This window comes from Artibeus jamaicensis, unplaced genomic scaffold (assembly GCF_021234435.1).
Source record: "Artibeus jamaicensis isolate MK-2021 breed Jamaican fruit bat unplaced genomic scaffold, CSHL_Jam_final contig_490, whole genome shotgun sequence".
Lineage (NCBI taxonomy): Eukaryota > Metazoa > Chordata > Mammalia > Chiroptera > Phyllostomidae > Artibeus > Artibeus jamaicensis.
Genome location: NW_026521861.1, coordinates 12,845,269 through 12,862,253, shown reverse-complemented (window position 1 = coordinate 12,862,253; position 16,985 = coordinate 12,845,269). Strand labels below are relative to the sequence as shown.

Below are 16,985 nucleotides of genomic sequence, written 5' to 3'. Positions count from 1 at the left end.
GAAGGTCACAAAGATAAAGCTGAGGTCTCTAGCTATTATCCACCCTATCTGCACAACCAGATGGAGCAGAATCACTGCTTTCCTCCAGCCAATCAGCTCTGTCTGTGTTTCCTCCTTCAATTTCAAGTTCAGAATGTTCAGATAGCTTGCCATTTAAAAAAAAGATTTTGTTTGTTTATTTTTAGAGAGAGGGGTAGGGAGCAAGAAAAAGAGGAATAGAAACATCAATGTGTGGTTGTCTCTCGTGTGTCCCCCCATCAGTGATCTGGCCCACAACCCAGGCATATGTCCTGACTGGGAATCAAACAGTGACCCTTTGGTTTGCAGGCTCATGCTCAATCCACTGGGCTACACCAGCCAAGGAAGATAGAGAAACATCTTATAAATTCAGGGGGAAGAGTAGAGTTGGTTCAGGCTAGGTTCTCAGAGTCCCTGAATTCCAAAGAAGTGTTTGTTCTGAGAAAGCTGTTTTCTGAACCCTTCCCACAGCCTAGGCACTCATCTGCATTCCATTGAACCGGGCACATACAACATGCAAACTCCTTAAGGAATTTACACATGGGATATACAGGCAAGTAAGCAAGGAACTATGATATTGAGAGAGAAGCACTGAGGGGGAGGAGGTCCTGGATACAGTGGGAATGTAGTGGGGTGGCCTCTGTTCCAGTCTTAGGGGGTGTGGGCAACAGAGGTGAAGAACGTCTCCCTGGAAGAAGCGATGTCTACACAGACAGGAAGTTAATCAGTAGGAGTTAAATAGATAGGAAGACAGGGGAAGAAACATACTTGGGAAAGGAAGAGTTTGCACAAAGGTCCCGTGGCATCTGGGGTCAAGGCCCTTTTAGGAGGTGGTGCCAGAATGGAGACTTGCAGAAGAGATGCGGTGAGAGGTATGGGTGGAGTCCTAGTGAAAACTGGCCCAAGAGGGCCCTCCCAAGGCTCCCCGAGGAATGTGGGTTCCATCATGGCAACCTTTGTGAGGATCTTTGATTTGTGTGTTAGAAAAATCTATGAGGCTGCAGAGAGGAGGGGGGTGCGACGGAGCCCCACTGGGGGCAGTTAGAAAGCATCAGAAATGCCCTGTCCTCACCTCCTTATTTATGTCTCATCTCTCCTGAGTAGGAGCAGGGAGAGGAACAGGTAGCAAAGGTGGGTACTTCCCACGTGTGCCCACCAAGAAAGGGTTGTTTTGGACCTGGACATCGGCCTTAAGTAGTCAGACTGACATCAGTGATAGTAGTCATGGACATGCTGCCAGCCAGCATCAAATAAACGATATCCCTAAGCTCAATGCCGCATAATATGTAGCAAAATTCAAGTCATCTGCGGTTCTTCAGATTCAGCCCAAATTTTGGATTTTAGTCACTGCATACAAAGGCTTCATTGGAAAAATGGACTAATGATGACAAAGAAAGAAATGTTTTTGCTTCACCAATAGGTTTTATTAGCAATCGGATCCAGGGGTCACATGTGAGCAGGCTCCTAACACGGGCTGAGGGTGAGCAGCACATTCTTCCTCACAGTTGACTGGCTGCAGAAGTTGTACCTGCGGAGAGAAGACAACGAACGGCAAGTCAGCTCCTGTGGCCGCCCAAGGCCAGGCTCTGCTCTCCCCTCCGTCTGAGCAGGAAGCGCACCCTGTGCCCCAGACCTTGCTTCCTCCGGCCAGACTAGGCTCTGCCTGCCAATGCTGGTTCACGGCCATGGAGATGGTAGAGAGAGAAGGTGTCAGTGGGAACCTCAAGGGACAGGGAAGACTCCTTTGTCACATTCTAAAAGCACCTGCTATACACTTGGCAATTTTTTAAATTTTCGCTGTTTAAATAAGGTGATGATGGTATTGCATTGTGGTTTGAATTTGAATTTCCTTAATCCCTAATATTATATCTTTTTCTCTCCTTTCACTTTTAATATATTTGTGTTTTTATATTTAAAGTACATCTCACATAAGCAGCATAGAATTAATTACTGATTTTTTTAAAGAATCCAATTTTAATCTCTTTCTTTTAATTGTTATAGTCAGACCATTTTTATTTAATACAATTATTAATATGGTTAGGTTTAAGCCTATTATCTTGCTATTTGTCATCTATATCCTTGTCTTTTTTTCCTCTTTTTATACCTTATTTTTTAAAGAATCATTTTATCTCCTTTGTGAGCTTATTAGCTAGAGTTTTTATTATATTATTTTAGTAGATGCTTTAGAATTTATACCATGTATTTTTAATTTATCGCATTTTACCTTCAAGTAATATATTAACTCACATTTGGTATAAAATCATTACGATGGGATATTTCCATTTCTCTCTCCTACCCTTTATGGTTCTGTTATCATAAAATCTACACATACATGTATTATAACTTTTCCAAACACTGCCATCATCTTAAATTAGTCAGTTATTTTTAAAGACTTAAGTAATAGTATTTAATGACCTCCTGTACTTTTTAAAAAGTCGATTAGTTCTTTTTGCAGATTATTTTCAACTAGTATAATTTCCCTTTCCCTGAAGATCTTTCTTTAACATTTCTCATTATGTAGACACCTGCTGGTGATAAATTCTTTCAGCTTTGGAATATATGAAAAGTCTTTATTTCATTTTCATTTTGAAATATATATTTTTGGTATAGAATTCTAAGTTAACAGTTTTTTTCTTTTAGTACTTTAAGAATGCTATTTCACTGTCTTCTCACTTGCATTATTTCTGATGAGAAATTTGGTGTAATTATTGTTCTTATTTCTCTGTATGTAATGTGTATTTTTTCTCTGGCTGCTTTCAAGATTTTCTCTTTATAACTAGCTTTGAGCAATTTGATTTTGATGTGTGTTGGTTAGTTTTCTTCTCTTTTCTCGTTATATCAGATTAGTTGGTTTATAGTTTTTGCCAAGTTTGAAAATTTTGGAGCCATTATTTCTTCAAACATATTTTGTTTCCTCCTTTAGGGTCTTCAATAAGAGCTATAATATACTTTTTGAAGTTATTTCAATGTTCATTGATGCTCTTCCCATTTTAAAAATCTTGTTCTCTGCATATCTATTTTGGATAGTTTCTATTATGCCTTCAAGTTTACAAATCTTTCTTCTGTAATGTCTAATCTGCTGTTAATTGTATCTAGTGTAGGGGGGGAGTAGGTTTACAGTTGTTTGTATAGAAAAATAATACAATGATTAATAAATAACATACAAGGATAAACTGTGTTTTACATACGACTGTAAACCTAGTTTTACCCCACCCTGTTTTTTTAATGTCAAATATTATAGTTCTAGAAATTCAACTTGGGTCTTCTTTCACATATGCCATACCTCTAACAACCTTCTGAACAAATGGAATACAAGTTTAATAACTGTTTTAATGTTTGTGTCTGCTATTATAATATTTGTATCAGTTCTGGTTTGGTTTCCAGTGATTGATTACTATCTTCATCAAAGGTTGTAGTGTCCTGATTTTTTTTGTATACCTGAGAAACTTATTTAATGTCATAATGTGTAGGTTTTAGCCTGTTTGCTGCTAGGTACTTCTGTATTTCTATAAATTTTCTTAAGCTCCATTTAAGCAATTCAGTTATTTGGAAACAATTTGAAAACTTCCAGGTCTTGGTCAATCTAGGCTAATTATTTCCTGCAGCTGGGGGAAGCTCTTCCTAAATATTCTATTCAATGTTTCTTGACTTGTGACCTTTTCCAGCTTGGTTAGTGGAAACAGGTTCTCGTTCATCTCTTAAGATTACTGGGCACTTTCAGATCGGTATTTCACTGGCCTTGGTTAGTTTCCTCACCCATCAGTGCTCTGCTAAATAGTCAAGGGAACTTTCTAGGTTTCTGAGATTCTCTCTGTAGCTCTTTTCTCTCTGGTACTCAGTCCTCTGAAATCTAGTTGCCTTGGGTTTTCTGGGTTCTTAGCTCTGTCTCCTTAACTCAGGGAGTCCACTGGACTCTCTGAAATCTCCCTCCTTGTGTGACATCTTGAAAACACTCTCCTGGCAGTGAGCTGGAACAACTTCAAGGCTCTACCTTATCTGTTTCTTGTTTTTCAGGGATCACTTTCCTTAGTTGCCTAATGTTCAGTGTCTAGAAACTGTTATTTTATGTACTTTTGGTTTGAATTTCAGTTTTTTTTTATTGGGACTGTAAGTTCAATCAGTGTTACTCCCTCTTTGCCAGAAGCAAAAGTCCCTTCTCGGGCCTTTATGGGGACAGAACGACTGAATGATGACAAAAGAAGCATAGATAGCACTATGCATCAGAATTTGGCTTTATATTCAGAACACCGGGCTCATATTGGTTCTGTTATAGTTCTCACAAGCAGCAGCACACTTTTTCTGGTGGTTCACCATGGCAAATATCTTTGGCTCACACACACTTTAGTCTTGGTTGGAACCAAAGTTTGACCTTTGTCTTCACTAAGAAAGCCAATGATCCAGAATAGTCTATTTGAACTTCCTGATAAGATGTTTTCCTCATAATTTTAGTGGCAATTTGGTGAACCCAGGACATTGAGAGAAGGTGCACATATTAAGTATGCACACAGCAAAAGACACAGCTGCTAAATGAAATCATTCTTTGCGCCTGAGATCATGAAACCAGAGTCCCAGTCTATCACCGCTTGTATTAGATAATGTAGCACTTATCTACATACAAATCTATCACAGAGGTGTTCCTAAAGTTCTGCATTTTCTCCTAAAGAGATAGAAGGTATGAGGACGTACCTGTGGGTGGGATGTGGGAGAACGTTGTAGGAGATTTTACCTAAAGGCAACTTTCAGTGGGGCTGGAACTATAAATGTGATTCAACATGTCAAATCTCTTTGGAGTTTCATTACTTACACTTTTCCATCGTTTCTTTCCACTGTGATCTGGGATGCTCCCACTTTGGGTAGAGTTGGGTTGATCATATTGTTATACCAAAGAAATTTAACCTCCTGCAAATCTCCAACATCCACATCTGAGTCAATGTCATTGGAATGAATACTGTCTGGTTTGAGAACGCCACTTGGGAGTTGAAAAGTTAATAAAAACACACATGAACATATGTATATATACATATAAATATATATGTTTCTAAAACCAGCTTACAATGCATCTTTAAGTCGATGATTAGTAGTACATTTGTCATTGTAATGTATTAAATAAGTGCAGACATGTATGCTAACTCAGCGCTAGTTTGTCTGCCATTAATAACTCATACTGCTTTAAAGTCATCCTTGCTTTAATAAGACTTCAAACATGTTTTAGTCATAATCTTCCCAATATTTAATAAATGATGACATCATATATATCATCTTTTCCCAGTTGTTTTGGACAGAATAATTATTTATTGATGATAAATCAGATGCCACTCATCAAAGTAAACATCAGGGATTTCTCAGGAAGTAGCAGAAAGAAAAATTAGAAGCAAAATCCTGAAATGTATTAAGGTGCAAGGGTGAAATAATCTGTTCTTTTTGATGATAGGTGGTGGTACCATATGCTCAGATAGCAATGAATAAACTCTTATGTCCACAATATACATTGAATGTGTGGGGTATCCCAACACTGAAGAGGCTTAGAGTTATATTTTACTCACCTGAAAACTTCATACTGCTTAGAGTTTCCTTGATCTCCAGACAAAGAAACTAGTGCATGTCCTCTAACCTTCTTTCCAGACAGAGTAATAGACACCTTATACCTCCAACCTGTGTGAGAGGTCGGGGAGGGTTTGCAGAATGTCAGTTTGCAGAGAAGATACTGAAGGCAGGCTACCTGGAAGTCCACTACTGCTGAATTCTGAATAATTTATCACCTGGATTGGTAGTTCTAATAGTCACAGACATTCCTCTTTTCTCAATATTCAGAGGACAGACATTAGGGGAAGACAAGTGAAAATGCAATCTATTTTGCTTTCAATTTTTTAACCTAACAGTTTATTCTTAAATGTTAAAAGAACTTTATGTTAAAATGTAAGTAGAAAAAAGTAGACTGTGACATTTTGATCAATTCACTTCACTTTCACAGATCATCACATTTTCAAGTACGCTCGTCTTTGTCTAAATAGTACGCATTTATTTAAAAGTGTGACCACTGAACTTTCCATTGCCTTTGGAAATGTACTAATTCATGGTAACCAATTTATGGTACCAGTCAATAGTAAACTGCCAGTTTTGGTTTTGGTTTTGGTTTTGGTTTTTGCCATATTGAGCTAGCGTGGGTTATTGAGGGGGAGGATAAAATTTCGCTTTAGTTTTTGCAATGCAACTGACTCATTGACTCCCAAACAGTTTCCTTCCTCTATTAGCTGGAACAGAGATGTGGAGTCAGTCCTGTTCCACCATCCACGCACCCCCTAATTCCCAGCACCCACAGAGTCTGCAATCTGAAATATCCCTCGAATCTTTCAATGCCTTTCCATTCCCACATCCTCTGCCATTTCTCTCCTGGGTGACTTTTCTGTTTGTATGAAACTCCAGAATTTTGCTCACTGAAACTTTTGACTGAATATGAAGAAGCTGGAGTAGAAGAAGCCTCCTGAATTCAGCACGAGAATCAAATATGAAGAGACTTATTTTTATTTTATTTATAATTCAGTCCCTAAACCCTGCCGTAACATCCAAATTAGCTGAGCACAGCATATGGGTATTTTTCCACATTGGGATGGGGTGTTTAAAAAGGTTTTGTACAGAAAAGGAATTTCACACATTTTTACTGGGCATGATAAAATCCATAGCATTCAGAATTAAAAAGCCAATCAAATAGAGACTTACGGGAAAAACTGCCAGCGGCTTCACCGGTGTTCAGGTAGAATATCTGTCCTACTGCCCTTGTTTTCCCAGGAAATCTGTCAGCATAGTGACCCATCTGCGGGCAGCCTTCACTGGGACAGGGGAAGCACTCGTTCTAGGGAAAATAAACAGGTGACAAATAATGATGACGCTGTTTCTTATAAGAGTGCATCATCTCTTTCTTTATGTGTTGTTACAACTCAGATAGTCTGAAGCCAGTTCTGTCTTGATGGTAAAAGAGGGCTTAACAGTGTCTCTGTGAAGGTTGAAAATGCATCTCATTATTTTACAATGATGAATCAATGGTAAATAATCAGTGAACGATTATTCACTGTTAAATAACACAATACTAACAAAAATGTTACAAAAATCACACAAAAAGAGAATATATAAATACATATATATGCATACACACACACACACACACACACACACATATTCAAATCTTTCCTCTTTTGCTCCAGTTGCCCTACACATCTCTCTGCCTGCAGGTGGTTAGAATTTATTTCAGAAAGTGCAAGACACAGAACACTAAGTGATAATCAGCTGTTGATCTCGAAATAGGACCCAGGAGGATGATGGGCTCAAAAGTCAGGTTCTTCTCATTTCTTTAGCTCCCATTGAGCATATCAAAGTCTAAAAACTTCAGATCTCAGAATTCTCTCAATGTGGAGAGAAAATGCCCCAGATGGTTGCTAAGGTTTAGCCCTAAGGCTGGGTCTAGAAAAGATGGATATCATACAGGAAGTGTGGGAAGAAGAGAGGGGAAAGGAGGAACAGAGTGGGAAGGGCGAACATAGCCATTTCCACTGGGAAGGGCAAGACCGCATCACTCCTGGATCAATGAACCAGCTGGGGGCTGGGTTGAGAGGCAGGACTGCATCTAACAGAAGCTAAAGAGAGACAGAGCCAGCCGGGAAGAATGCCCATAGCTCTCTGAGAGCATTGCCTGAGCCAGAATTCATCAGCAGACATTTGCCATGGCCCGTCAGTAGGGCAGGCCCCCACGTTCTCCCTCTGCTGGACACAGGCCGGCCACCACTGTGATCTCCTGGTCCAATGCCAGCCTGGAAAGGAGGCTGAGAAATCTGCCAGATGGAGAATTTTTCTCATAAAAGTGTCTGAGCATCTCCTAAAAGGACTGTTTGCATTATTGAGTCAGATTAAGTTTGAACTGAATATAACCTAAAGCTTCTCTGTTTGTTTGTTTTCCCTATCACCTAGAGAATTGGGAGAGCTATTGGGAAAAAGAGAAAAATAAAGTTAGACTAAAGAAAGGGGGTATTCTGGTTATATATACAAGCTGTACTGGGAATAAAATATATAACACACCTTCCCCAAACACACACATAATAGCTCACAGCTATTGAATGCTAATTATTATACTTTAGGTTCTGGGCTAAGCAATTAACATGTCCTCTCATTAAATCCTCCTGCCAAATCTATGAAGTCTACCGTTATTATTTACATCTAGAAATGAAGAAATTGCTTTAGGGAAGTTAAGTATTTTGCCCCAAATCATTCAGTATTTTAATGGTGAAACCCCGATTCATATTCTCTGTCTTCATCACTAAGGTGTATGTCCTCGGTAATTATGACTTCACCTGGCACGTTACTTGAAATTTTACTCCTTAGATGACACAGACTATACATTTTCATTTGAAAAAAAACATGGTTTAAGGAAAAGGAATTAAAAATAAACAGGAAATGGATATGTCATATTCAAGATCACATTTAAAAATCTTTACTTAGCCCTAGCTGGTATAGCTCAGTGGACTGAGCGCAGGCCTGTGAACCAAAGCATTGCTGGTTTGATCCCCAGTCAAGGCACACACCTGGGTTGCAGACCATATCCCCAGTATGGGGTGTGCTAGAGGCAACCACACGTTGATGTTTCACCCCCTCTATTTCTCCCTCCCTTCCCCATCTCTCTAAAATAAATAAAATCTTGAAAAAAAAATAAAAATCTTTACCTAGCTCTCTAGAAAATACCAAGCAAGATGAAAACTTGGAAAAAAATCTTGGCAAGTGTGAGATTACAGAGAAATAACCACATGCCTGTTATTATATAGTTTTATAAGGTCAGCATTTAAGACAAGGGTTCCACATACATTAGTGTCCTGTAGCCACAGCTCAGATTTCCATAGATTATTTCTTAACTTAGAATTATTTCCAAAACGAGATGGAACTTTTACCTGACATATGCAGAAGCAAGAGAACAAGACAGATGTGAAGCATTTCAGTAGACAAGCCCATTTCTTGGAAATTCTCCATTATCTTATCACTCTTAAAATAAATCTGTATGACCAAACGTATACAGATGTAGGAATCATACAGCCCCGCCCACTGCTTGAATGGCATGGGCAGTGACCCGCCCGAGCCCTGAGAGACGATGGTCACCAAATTCTTTAGGTGCCAGGTGGAGTATCCTTACCTCAGTGAAAGCATCGTACGAGGCGCAGGGGAATCCAGCAAAGCCTTCGGGGTGGAGGATGGAATCAGTGTAATACTTGAAGCTTCTCAGGTGGTTACAGGCAAAAAAGTTACAGGTGCCTTTGAAAACAGGCATGATTCCCCATCAGTGAGAGATTTTGATTTTTCCAGGTTAATGTCATGATCAGGTTAAAGTTAAGTTGTTGAATGGGTTTCTCTAATTAGTGTGAACTCATGAAAGTCAAAGGACAAAATCATTTATAAACTGTATTTATTATTCCTGATGAAATTAGAAGTTAAGTACTGTTTAAGATGATAAGAGTGATGCCATAGCTAATGGAAAAGAGCATTTTTCTTTTGAAATATAAAAATAGCTCTTTCTTGAAATGGAACTTCAAAAAAAGTTCTGAGTAACTCCAGAAGGAAAAGATTGGTTCATACAGATGCAACTATCACCTTAATAATGCATTCCCTGAATTTGATCTTTGCACTGCAAATACACTTTCTTTCTTACAGTCTCTTTATGCCTGCTTCCCCCAGTGAAAAGCCCATATCTTGTGGACACAATGAAAAAGCACTTTGTGCCCTGGCTGGTGTAGCTCAGTGGATTGAGCACAAGCCTGGGAAGCAAAGGGTCGCCAGATCAATTCCCAGTCAGGCCACATGCCTGGGTTGCAGGCCAGATCCCCAGTGGGGGCGATGTGAGAGGCAACCACACCTTAATGTTTCTCTAACTCTTTCTCCTTCCCTTTCCCTCTCTCTAAAAATAAATAAAATATATATTTTTAAAAGTGCTTTGTTATAGAGAATGTGAGACCTGCACAATACCAAAATATTCAAAGTTTAGCAAAAACAACACACAAACTTTCCCCCAAGAAAAAATCTCTGCACAGGCTGGTTTCACCTTCCCAGATCCCCTGTACGTCCACGAGCTCAGAGAGAATGTTTTTCCGGCACCCGGGCATGTGTATTCCTCCATTTGGAAAGAAATCCAGGTGTCCTGAAATCTGGCTTGTTCCAAACCCTGAAGAATTTTAAAATATGGGAAAGATGACATTAATATAGACTAAGAGCCCTCTAAAATACTTGAATGAATAGACTCACAAAACATTCCAGGAGAATGAATTGAGAAACTCACCCATGTTGGGGATTATGGGGGCAGCATCTGTGTGAATTACATCCACAAACTGGGCATCGCTGGCATCCAGTCGGACTAATTCAGGTGTCCCTTCAAAGCAAGGTTCAGCTGGGTCCAACCCTAAAGTGACAAGATGCATTGTGTCAATATCTCTCAGCGAGCCTGCACATTCATTTGTCTTTATGACAGTCATCGTGAGTTAGACATGGAAGAGTTGAGCTGGTTCTTCCCAACCTTACCACGTTTGGAAGGGAAATTTGTACTTAATTCATGATTTGCATTAAAGGGACTTGTCCTCCAGTCATGGAATTCTGCTTGATTTATGACAATCCCACTGAGACAATCCCAATTACTAGCAGCAGTTGCAAGGAGGGAGCCAGACTCTGGGAGACACAGAACTTTAAAAAGCTGTTCAGGCTAAAAGAGTGCTCACTATATTCTAACTTCCCACGAGAGCAAGGACCTTGGCTTGCATGGCTTCGAATAGCGCCTGGCTGTCTTGGTGCTCATAAACATTTACGGACTGTGGGAAAGAATGCTCTCTCCAGCAAATTAATGATAGACATTCTAGATGCCTCCACCAATCCAACTGTAACCAACTTATCCAAAGTATTAAAAAGAAAATCAGAGCTGGAGGATAGAAGAGGAAAGCAGTTGTTTTCTGAGTTACCTCTCGGAGGGAGGGTAGCAAAGTCTCTCTTATAAACTCACAGGGGCATTTTAGGACCCAAGCATCCAGGTTGATCCAATGTAAGTAGTCTGAGATTTGTAAAATAATATATTTTATCTACTTCATCATGCAGAGCTGACAGCCCAAGGCCACCTGACCGACCACCCGCCTGACCTCCACTCAACTCTTCTGGGTTATGGTTGGTAAAAATGGGGCTAATTCTCAATTGCTATTGAGGCAGAATAGAATTAATCAAACATTTGGGGGCTTTTTTGGTTTAATTCTATTTATTATTTACTCTATTATTTGTGCTGTTTATCTTATTCACAAAACTTGTCCTTTGTGAATGCTTGAAAAAGGGAAAATAGATGTGAATACGACCTCTAGATGTTTTCAGTTCCCATCCTAGTCACATGCAATATTCATACACTCAGCAGAGCTCTGTGGGCCCAAGACTGGTATCAATAAGACATTCACGTGGCCCCAGCCCACACCGATTTCCCACCGCGGCGCCCAATTCAGAAAACGTGAAAACGTAGGTCTCCAAGGGTAAACAGCAGGCTGCCCCGAATTCCTGTCCTTTCAGACACCGCATGGGCTACACGTGGTCTAATTTTGTAGCTTTTACCATTTTGACCAACCTGTGATCCGTCCAACGGTCCCATTGGTCCTCCTTCCCGCCTCCCCAGCAACGTGAGAACCCAGGCTGTGGCCAATGATGTGGACATTGGAGAGCGAGTAATTAAAGGCTGTCTGTTGGGAAGAAAGACTTTGTCACAATGGTTTCACACACAGAAACCATGGACATGGAGGGGGGCCTCTGAACACTTAGGTTTTAGGAAGACATACTCCTCCCCTCAAAGGAATTTTTCAAATTTTTTCAGTTATCATAGAAAACAATGATGGTTTAAGATTTAAACTGGCAGAAATAGGTCTTTATTTTGTTAATTTATTATGTAGAGAGACCCTTTGATGGATATGAGTAATTGTTACCTAGAGGTAGTAAAGCAAGTATTTGGATTAGAAAATAATATTGAAAGCAATTATTTAGGCACTATGAAGTTTAGTATTTTGTTTGTTTTTAGTTGATAGATCAGGTTAACTTGTTATCATTGTGCTTCTCTTAAAAAATTAAAAACAGCCCTGACTGGTGTAGCTCAGTTGGTTGGGAATCATCTCACAAAGCGAAAGGTTGCTGGTTCGATTCCCAGTCAGGGAACATGCCTGGGCTGCAGGCCTGGTCCCAGGTTGGGGCAAGTATAGGAAGCAACCAATTGACGTTTCTCTTCTTCTTTTTCTCCCTCCCTTCTCCTCCTTCTAGAAATAAATAAATAACATCTTTAAAAAATTAAAAAAATCAAAAACAAAAAAGCTAGTTTAACCTTAAGGTTGACATTATCGTGTCAGTTTGGTTTAATAACTGGTAAAATTAAAGGAAATACTGGGAAAATTCAGTAGAGATAATCTACCTGGTTGTTTGAATAATGCCATGTTAAGAAAAACTAGTCTATTGGTCTTCATGGGCGTATTGTTGAAGCCCAAATCTAGATTTTTTTTTTGGAATTTTTTTCCAACAAAGGGGACATCAAATCACAGTATTTTTGTTGTTGCTGTTGTCTTTGGAAGAAAATCCAGAAAGCAGAGTGCATGAGATTTGACATATAAAAGTTACCTGCAGGACTTCGACAAAATAAGCCACTTCTGCCCCCACGATGCGGATGTTCTGTGAGGCCTGGGTATACTCCGCGCGGGAACCACCTTTCCAATCCACACAAATGCAGTTTACACTTTCCACCTGGAACATGTTCTGGCAGAAGAAACACCATAAATAGGTAAATGGTTCAGAATTAATCCTTATTAATTTCCAATTACTACATTGGAGAACTGGCATTTACAATATCATGCTTACTTTTGACCCTAAAGAAACAAACAAACTTCTAGTCTGTTATGGATATGGATTCCCTTTTAAAGTTTAAAGTGACTCCAAACTGGATATTTTGGCCATAATGGGAACTGCATTCTTGGATTTCTATGCAACAGTTACACGGACACCCGTTTCATGGAAAAACATACAGAATGTGGCGCAGCGGGGTGTCTCATTAGAGCTTCACAACGTCATAACGTCGTCTCTTACTAGAGTTCACTCCAGGACATTGCCTGTCTTGTTCACTGTGGTACCCTCAGTGGTGTGAACAGTTCCCGGCACATAGTAGGTGCTAAATAAATATTTATTGAATGAATAAATAAATGTCAGAATCAAAGACTATGTTGGGAACTCCTAAAATAAATATATTGAAGGTAAATGAGTAACCTTTTCCGTAATGGGAAAACTTACAAAGGTTTTAGACAAACACGTTTTATTGTATATTACTGAAGAGCTATTTAACATAAAAGCATCATCTATGAAATAGCCACTGGAATCTTTGTTTGATAGGGATTCATGGTGGTTTCCTGAATATTAGATCTGACAGGAATTTTGTATGAGTGTGTATTTATATATATTCTCACTATTTTTCTGAGAAGAATTGGAGAAGAATGAAGCAGCCTTAGAAAACATCTCTGGCTCTTTCATTTTAGTGATAGAAAAGTTCAAAAAGGGGAAACAATTTGCTACAATCATGGTTAGAGTCAGACTAGAATCTAGGACTTTTAACCTCGGAATTTAATTCACTTTTCTCCATTGGAGTGCAACAATGTGATCAAAGCCAAATCAAATGCAAGAAAAACACATCTGCTTCTGAGATGTCGGAAATCAATTGTGCACACATATCTACATTTCTACTGAGATGAGAATCACTGATTTTTTCTTTACCTTTGTATAGTAATTTATTCCTGCCCCCAAACAATCATCAAGTGTAAGTTATTTTAGAAAATAAGTTATAGTTTTTCTGATTATTTCTAAACTTGGGAAGTGAATTGGCCCGCTCATTTTTGGCTGTCTGCAGGATCAGCAGAATCTCTCTGGAGTTGCCTCCAGCCAACCTTTGTCCTGTGTCATAGACAGGTCTGAAAGGAAACAGTGTTATAATGACCTCAGTGTCTTTTCTCTTGAGACCTCTGAAGAAATGACAGGCCACAGAAGCTTGATGAATAAATGAATCAATGATAATGTTCCTTGAGCAGTGAGTTACCTGGCAGTTATTAGCCAATTTTGTTCTATTTGATTTTCCTGTTTTTTTTTAATTCTTCATTATCACAGGCCACATAGCCAAAGGCAAATTTAAAGAAAAAAAATAGCATCACTACTTCTGCAGAAACAACAGAATCGGAAATGAAAACCTACACAGATTTCCTAGCTATCGTTACCTTAGGAGATTGCTGAATAGCAAGGAAAAATCAAAGGGAAATCATTCTTTTGGGCAAAATGAATTATATTAACTCTTCATATAGACATGAAAGCCTATTGAAAAAATTTAAAGTTCTTGAAAATGCAACTCACGTTTATCAGTACAACAAGGTGTGTTGCTAAATTCTGAAATATCTCTGTATTCTTTATTGAATAACTATTACCCAAAGCCACCAAATGCCTGCCAACTTTTTTCTCCTGTAAGTGCCAGGCCCTCTCCACCCCTGCCACCTCCTGGATCAACCCTGGGAGCCCCACCCAGCAGGATTGGAAGCTCCTCCACTGCCTCCGTGGCCAGCGTCTGTCCTGATTGGCTGGGGCCTGATCACTCCAGAAACAGTCTTCCCCTAAGAGAGGACCACGTCTCACCTTGCACATATCGGACAGCCAGCTTCCTTCGCCGCTGTCTATGAATCCATGAATAATGAAGCGGGTTTTTCTATCTGTTCTGAAATTGGAGGCCTCGATAGCTGATGCATTTGCGGAAATTTCCTATGTGGGGAAGAAAAGTGCTTAACATCAGGTTTCTGGTAGATTCCAGCTGTACGTGGAGAGGGTGGTAGGAGAAGACAGCCCGGGTTCGGGAAGAAAGGGTTTGGGAGGAAGGGTTCTCCCATTTTAGCCAAGCTATCAGCAACCACCCTCAAGTCACTGCTCTCCAGATGCCACAACATTTTTGCAGTTATCCAACTTGGGACAATGTCTGCTATGACATTGGTGGCGGGGGTCTCATCTCCACCCAGTGGGAGGGCTTATGTGTGTGTGTATTTTATATACACAAAACATGTTGAAATATTATATAAAATATTGATTGTATATATATCCATATCTAAATGATTTATTAAATGGTACCATAGATGTGAGATAAGAACAATATCAAAACAAAGAACCCCTTATAATAAACAAAGTTACATAAAATAATATTCAAGCTCACAGCCCTAAAAGTCTACAAAGATATAAATTTCACTGACCTATTGTCTTTAGAAGACCAAAAATTCAGTATTATTATCACATAAAACAGATGGACTGAGTTCTGAAAACAACGAGTGCTCTTACTTGAAAGGTGTCTGGATTCTCATTGGTGTACAGGAGGAAGCGGGTGTTGACCTTTTTGGGGCTCCAGGGCAAAATTTTGAGGGGTCTCTGCACAATTCCTGCCCATGGGGAATCATCACTGAAGCAGCCAAGTCTCTGGAAGCAGACTTCCTTTCCTGCAATCACCCCCAAAGGTTTTTTAGAGATATTACTTTAACCAGAAGGCTCTTTTTTATGGTATCTCTGGCAAAATATGAGTTAAATTATATTTTGTGGCATATTTTCTTCCTCCTCACCCCAACACTTCTTCCTTTCTACACATTCACAGAACAGCACCGATAGACAATGTCCTCGCTAAAGACAGACTGCAGCTCCCCATTGCTACCATGTAGGTCTGCCTCACTCCCCTCATCTCTGTGTGGGGTCCCATGTGGGGTCCCTCATCCTGTGTGGGGTCCCACTGAGCCTCTCAACCCAGGTGTCTTTCTTGGGCCACTGGTGCTCATGAAAGAAGAAATCTTGTGTTCCCAAGCCTTCATAGGGGAGGCGAGGCTTTCAACTCCTTATAGCCATCTTCTGGCTTTGGGCTCTGGGTGGGGAGCTCATTTCATTCAAAGGCTGAAGCTTTATATCTCCAAATGACTGCGTGTTTAAGGCTCTGTCTGAACTCTGTTAAAGGGGCATCCTGGATTCCCGTGATGAAGAAGCTGCTCGCAAATAATCAAGCAGATAATCCATGGTCTGACTCAACTCAAGCCTTCCATATTACCCATAAAAGGACAATATGAAGGGAGGGATGTCGAGGAGGACAAGGTCTAGATTAACAGTAGGAGTAGTGGCTGTTGTGGGGGCTGCATCCTCAAAATCTTATGATGTGCCAGGGGCTGGGCAGGGTGATTGACGTGAGTCAGGTTACCCAAGTCTCACAAGGATCCTATGAGAGGAGTGGTCATGTATGCCCATTTCACAGATGACGGTGGTGAAGTACAGAGAGGTTAAGAGTCTTGCTCAGGGGAGCCTATCTGTGACTGGTGGAAGCAGGGCTCAAACCCCACATGATGCCAAGCTAGGGTTGCCAAATTTAGCAAATAAAAATACAAGTTAGAGTATTAGATAAGTACCGAATATTTTTTAAGAGAAAATGATCATGCTGTTTATCTGAAATTCAAATTTAATGGGGCGTCTTAGCTTTTATCTGGCCACTTCACTCCGAGTGCTCATATTCTCGTTCATGCATGTTTCTTGCTCTGATCCTTGCCCTCCCTGTGCCGTGAACTCAGCCATCACAGCTTTTCCTGAAACTACTGAGCACCATGAAAAAATGCTTACTTACCGACTACTGTTCCCAGCAGCAGGGTAAGTGCCCAGATCCGAAGCATCTAAACAAAGTAAAAAATATGAGCGAAGCTGGCTACATTAATTTTGAAAAGGTAGGCATAATGCGAGTTCGGCTAGACTGCTGGGGGGAAAGAGGTAAATACTAATAAATTGCGCTTGGAAAACACACTCTAGACTCACCGTGGCAGTTCCGGAAGGTCCTGTTCACACCTGCTGGAACCCGAAGTTCTGTTTTATAGGCAAGCCTTATCTTTCTGAGCCATTCCATGGGA

At 40.0% G+C, this 16,985-nt stretch overlaps 1 protein-coding gene across 1 annotated transcript; it reads right to left on the bottom strand.

Moving 5' to 3' along the window:
- Nucleotides 1-1,433: 1,433 nt before the first annotated feature.
- On the bottom strand, nt 1,434-16,754 carry PNLIP (pancreatic lipase). Its single transcript, XM_037132880.2, has 12 exons — nt 16,709-16,754; nt 15,397-15,551; nt 14,710-14,832; nt 12,667-12,801; nt 11,636-11,747; nt 10,325-10,444; nt 10,091-10,210; nt 9,188-9,306; nt 6,736-6,868; nt 5,562-5,670; nt 4,823-4,987; nt 1,434-1,546 (listed from the first exon to the last, which is right to left on the bottom strand). The coding sequence occupies exons 1-12, from the start codon at nt 16,752-16,754 to the stop codon at nt 1,483-1,485; spliced, it is 1,401 nt and encodes a 466-aa protein (XP_036988775.2). The 3' UTR covers nt 1,434-1,482.
- Nucleotides 16,755-16,985: the final 231 nt, after the last annotated feature.

Coding starts and splice junctions, on each gene's coding strand:
- PNLIP (XM_037132880.2), bottom strand. CDS start 16,754: ATGCTTCGGATCTGGGCACTTACCCTGCTGCTGGGAACAGTAGTCG. Junction 10,445..11,635: donor GACCGTTGGACGGATCACAG/GTTGGTCAAAAT, acceptor TTGTCACTTTAG/GGTTGGACCCAGCTGAACCT. Junction 1,547..4,822: donor GAAAGAAACGATGGAAAAGT/GTAAGTAATGAA, acceptor TTCTCTCCGCAG/GTACAACTTCTGCAGCCAGT.